This window comes from Prosopis cineraria, unplaced genomic scaffold (assembly GCF_029017545.1).
Source record: "Prosopis cineraria cultivar Desert tree isolate PC_DT_omini unplaced genomic scaffold, ASM2901754v1 PC3, whole genome shotgun sequence".
In the NCBI taxonomy this organism is placed as follows: Eukaryota; Viridiplantae; Streptophyta; class Magnoliopsida; order Fabales; family Fabaceae; genus Prosopis; species Prosopis cineraria.
The window spans coordinates 42,805,331-42,810,615 of NW_026555334.1; the positions used below are offsets into that span (position 1 = coordinate 42,805,331).

At 33.8% G+C, this 5,285-nt stretch overlaps 1 protein-coding gene across 2 annotated transcripts; it reads right to left on the reverse strand.

Moving 5' to 3' along the window:
• Positions 1–530: 530 nt before the first annotated feature.
• LOC129306512 (uncharacterized) lies at positions 531–4,371 on the reverse strand. Of its 2 annotated transcripts, none has more exons than XM_054947148.1 (8): positions 4,135–4,371; positions 3,176–3,388; positions 2,876–2,986; positions 2,599–2,801; positions 2,429–2,504; positions 1,736–1,868; positions 1,063–1,149; positions 531–968 (listed from the first exon to the last, which is right to left on the reverse strand). In XM_054947148.1, the coding sequence occupies exons 1-8, from the start codon at positions 4,237–4,239 to the stop codon at positions 892–894; spliced, it is 1,005 nt and encodes a 334-aa protein (XP_054803123.1). In that variant the 5' UTR covers positions 4,240–4,371; the 3' UTR covers positions 531–891. The 2 variants fall into 2 exon arrangements, with proteins under 2 accessions (XP_054803123.1, XP_054803122.1); XM_054947147.1 differs by having other exon boundaries at positions 2,876–3,067; positions 4,135–4,370.
• Between the last annotated feature and the right edge of the window lie 914 nt (positions 4,372–5,285).

Below are 5,285 nucleotides of genomic sequence, written 5' to 3' on the forward strand. Positions count from 1 at the left end.
ATAATCATTGACTTCTATAATTTCACCAAGTTTTATTTTTAATTTTTATAATTTTTTTCAGCATTTTTAATTCTTACATGAACTAAAACTATTGAAAAAACTGAAATGATAAGAATATGAAAAATAAATACCATCTAATATTTTGAAAACTATAAAGGCTGAAATTATTAAAAAAATTACAGAAACTACAAATAAAACTTAATAAAATTATAAAAACTAATTATTATATTTTTCCCATTATTATAATCTACCGCTGCACACACACACACATATCATGCTTGTGAATAGTGAAAGTAATTCCATATTCTTTTATGGCCAAAAGAAAAATCCGTAACAGATTGTGAGGAAATCTTCATTTCTGCCCAACCAAAAAAAAAACATAGAAAGAAAGACACGAATTATTTTCATATCGAAAATAAAAGATTCTACATCACAAATGCACTTTGCAGTCATGAGGTTTATTATGAAACTGAATAACTGACAGCCATTGAATCATGTGGTGGCTTTTTTTAACATAGCTAGTAAATCAATTGATAAATTGTGATGGACTGTTACTAGAATAAAGAATATGATACATTGAACCTATTGGTCTGGCACAGATCTTATTACAAAGATGGCCCTAAACCCTCATTGACAAAACAGTTGCAAAATTCAGTCCTTTTTTTTGTTTTTTGGGTTTAAAAATAAGACATAAATAAATTTTTTCAACAAGTTTCAAGGCACTGCATAATATCCGATGATGACTTCATGAGCAACTACCTTGTGTGCCTTCAATGGTTGGATGCAACCAATTGTCAGATTTTGCAGGTCACAACCAACCTTAACAAAGATGGGCGCTTAGACTCAACCCGAGCCATTCGCTTTCTTCAATAAAAGCTTGCTGCCGCCTCTTCATATGCTTGGAGGAGTCCATTTTCCAGCTTTGAACTTGCCGTAAAAGCTGGATCGCTTTGAAACAACAAAGAATACTGCGGGTGCACAGTAAACTTAGATGAAATTCTAGGCAGAATAATTGGGAGAAAGACCAAAAAAAAAAAAGCGTTTAAGTGAATTATATGACACCTGGGATGCCAGGAATGATAAAATTGGGGTCCTTCAGAACATCATGAAGCGTCGTCCTTTCATTTACTTTGACCCATTTAGGAGTGCCTGATCACCACCAGAGATCACATAAAAATAATTTCATGCCACACAGAGAAACCAAGGCCATTCATTAAGCCATATCTTTGAAAGAGCAGTGCTATGTCCCAAGCAATTATAGTTCTTATTTTCAGGAATTGCGTCCAATTAAATACCTATCACAGAATTGAATTTGGATCCCATCTCTAGCAAGGAGGAACCTATATGGTTCAGCTAAAAATAATGGAGTCCACACAAACACGTCCATAAATATATATATATATATAGCCACAACTGATTTAAATTTGCAGCCAAAATTAACTGAACGTCTCTAAGCAAAATATGACAAATTATCATTGCATAGAGCTAAATTTAGGATAATAAAAAGAGTTCATTGAGGCAATTAAGGATTAAGAAAGATCATGAATCAAAAGCCTGTTCAACATAAATCTAAAGCAATGCATGCTTTCCTCACTTTTCACATCGTTAGAAACCAAGCTATACAACCCTAGGGCTACATAAACCACCACTACAGGAGGGCAGGGCAATGGGATATGCGACAAAATCATCACATCATTTTCAAAAGAGGAGGGGAGCAACTTCAAAAGTAATATACCCGTGTCAACGTGGTTAGAGCCATGAACTGCATCTTTCTCTTCATCACTGACACTTTCATGTCGAGAAGCTGCAGTTCCCTCCAGTAAAAAATGAAGTAGCTTCGCCTTTGGGAGACAGACTCCAGAACCAGCCTGATGTTACCAAGTCCGATGGATGGGGGAAAAAGTAAATAATCTTTTATTATAAAATGTCATACGTATGACCTTTTTTGAAAAGAAAAAGGGGGTCAAATATGGTGTATATTTCCATAAAGTGAATTAAGTTCATAGCCAAAGTGAGTAGGAACTTACAGTCTTAATTATTAGCTACATAATGCTTGCAAAAGCAACAATTGTCCTTTCTAGATTAAGTACCTGACATCAGTTTTTACTTACTTATTTATTTCAATTTTTCCCACCTTACTCATCTCAGCAATCAAAACAGCTGGTATGAGCACTAACATGTGCACTCTAAGGTAACATTTAATTCGAAGCCACATATCCTTTGTTTTAACGAGCCACATTTTAAACTACTACAATTGTGAAGGTATTCCTATTTCCTAATATGGTCTTTCTACATGTGGAGTTCAACATACCAAAGAGTGCCAGACACTCATGAGTCATGAATCAATAAGCATTCCAAACAAAAGTACAGCTAAATGTCAAGAAAGCAATCAAACCCAATACATACAAAGTTCCAAATGAGAGCTTACCTCATAGTATAATTCTATAAATTCACGTTTGTAATTGTTATTATCATCCCATGGCAAAGGCTGGTCTTCTGCAAACATGTTTGGCAGTTAAGGGTGTAACAAGCATGGATGCATGCATGCATAAAACTCATTCAGATATAAAGCATTCAAAGAAATTTATAGAAAAGGATATCATATCAAGATGAACTGCAAACATGTCAGTCTCACAGAAATCTTCAATGAAGTCACTGGACATAACCTCTGCATACAGGAGAAGAACAGGCCAATGAAGAATATTGTTTTTGTCTAATACTGGTTTTTTAAGTCCAGTAAGTTCTTGAAACACTGCCTTTCCAATCTTCAGGCCCCTATTCTCGATAGCCAACACTAGTTCCTGCAAAGTTGTGTTGAAACAAAAAATGAGCCTTCAATTAATAAAAGGTCAAGCACTACAGACAAGATTATGACCTTTGTCTCTGCAACAGCTTTGGATAATTCAGCTTCATGCTTTTCCTGCTCTGCTTTCTTTAAATCAATCTGCTGGCCAAGCTTCTTCAAGTCTTCATTGTTTGGATCCAACTGAAGGCCGTTTTGACAATGGCATTGTGCTTCAGCCAACAAATTTAATGAAAAAGATGCTTTGGCAGCTCTATAAATTGCCTGAGCAGGATTAGTACTGCTTTAAGACATTGGCTCAAAAGTACAGAGAATAAATATAAGTTTACAAAATTTTTCAGAAGGCAGTGTTGCAAATAAGAGAACTAGCACCTTTATATTTGATGGGCACAACTTAATTGCCTCCTCTGCATCTGTTAGAGCTCGTCTATAATTTCCTAGCAGCAAATTTACATGTGATCTATTTGCAAAAATGACTGAGTTCTCGGAGTCGCTCAAGACTTGCTGATTTATTGCCCTTGTGTAACAATCAATAGCATTAGAATAATGTTTTTTACCCATTTTGACATATTGATTGCCCTTTTCCTGAAAAGTGAATAGAAAGGTGAAATCGTGAAAAGTAAAAAGATAGAGTGAAGATTGAAAACGGAAAAGACAAAACAATGCTGTCAGTATTCAAAAAGTTACTCAGGACAACTTGAAGCAAGATTAGACCGTCTTTTTTATGAACAAGGCAACAGGCTAAGCAAGATTATACCATCTAGTCTAATGTCTATCTGGAACTTAGCTCACATTATAAACCTCTTTATTGTTACGGCATGGAAACTATGCTCCAAAGAAACAATTAATTTTTCATCTATGGACGACGTGTCATCTCTGACAAACATTTCATGCTCCCTTCTAAAGTAAAACCAATCTCATCAGGCAAGATAAAAATATATGAATGTTATGCATCCAAGGTCAGGACATCGTTTCCTGAGCATAAATAATCCACCATTCAATATCTCGAAATTTAATAGGACAGTTGGTGCAGAAAAAATCTTGAACAAGCACAGCTCCAACGAAATTAAGAAGATTGACAGCTTGACACAAACAGTCCTACCATACATGGAAACTGAAAAACAAGATTCAAGCTTTTATGCGTCTCAACAAAGTCAGCAGCCATACAACTAACGCAGGCATCAATGATGTCGCTAGTCATTAAAAAAGGAAAAAGGAATCCTTTCTAATAAATCTCTATAAGACAAGGGCATTGGTAATAATGGAGGGCTAACTACAAATTCTATAGACACAAGATGATAGAGAATACAGATGAAGAGCGAAAGGAAAACCTTGAGTTCAATAGCAGCGGACTCTTTCAGGGCAGCAATAGCATCAAGGTCTGCTTTCTCGCTTTCGGTCAAGGGCTCGGAACCCTTTTCCATCCACAGCGCCATCCTTGCTTTGCTGGGTTCGCCAAGTGACACTGTACCTTGCTGAGACTTGAGAGTTGAGACTGGGAGCTTCAGAAACTACTAGAAACTGAACTTCTAGACATCACTCACAAAGGCGGTCGCACAGAAACCCGGTTACCACTGAGGTTGTTTAATCGGTTTTTTATTTTTACAAATTGACAATTGATCACTTTGCATACAAAATTGTCAAAGCCATCCATAAGCTCGCAAAGTAAACTCGTATTATAACATTATAAGAATTTATTTATATGATAAATAGCTATTAAAATGTATAATCAATATATATCTATAAATTTTATAAAATGAAGGTGATTAATCATAAATGTTTTCTCTCCCACTTCTCCCATTGGTCAATTAATTTTTATATAGTTATTTTAATTTTAATCTAATATTAATATTACTATTTTATTTGTTGATATAATTAAATATTTTTTTATTGATTGATAGAATTTAATTTATTTTTATTAAATTTTTATCTTTTCGGGAATGATCAATTTAATTTTAATTTAATATTAATATTGATATTATTATTTTTATTGATTGATGTGATTGAATATTTTTATAATTTATTTTAATTAATTTTTATCTTTTTATGAGACAATCAAGTTAATTTTAATCTAATATTAATATTATTATTTTATTAGTTGATGTGATTGATTTTTTTATTGGTTGACAGAATTTAATTTATTTTAATTAATTTTTATCTTTTCACAAGATAAAAGCATTAAATTTTATTTCAAATTTTCCTTGAGTCACTTATTATGAAAGCATTAATTATACTATTTCCCATGTCATCAAATCCCACTTGAGAGTACAGGAATATCTTTTGCATCTCTTGATCATATATGCCTCAATTGAGTATTGGTCAGACATTCTCTTAAACGAGTTTGTTGTCAAATATAAAAAGTTGGACAGTTGAGATGGAGGAGTTTTGCACCTCTTTTCGACTAATGTCAGTCCACGTGCTTCTTGAAGAATTAAAAAGCTTGACTTCACTATGCTTTGCTTGAATGACAACCCTTAGCACA

Coding starts and splice junctions, on each gene's coding strand:
- LOC129306512 (XM_054947147.1), bottom strand. CDS start 4,239: ATGGCGCTGTGGATGGAAAAGGGTTCCGAGCCCTTGACCGAAAGCGAG. Junction 2,505..2,598: donor GCAGTTCATCTTGATATGAT/ATCCTTTTCTAT, acceptor ACTGCCAAACAT/GTTTGCAGAAGACCAGCCTT. Junction 1,150..1,735: donor CTCTAACCACGTTGACACGG/GTATATTACTTT, acceptor GGTGGTGATCAG/GCACTCCTAAATGGGTCAAA.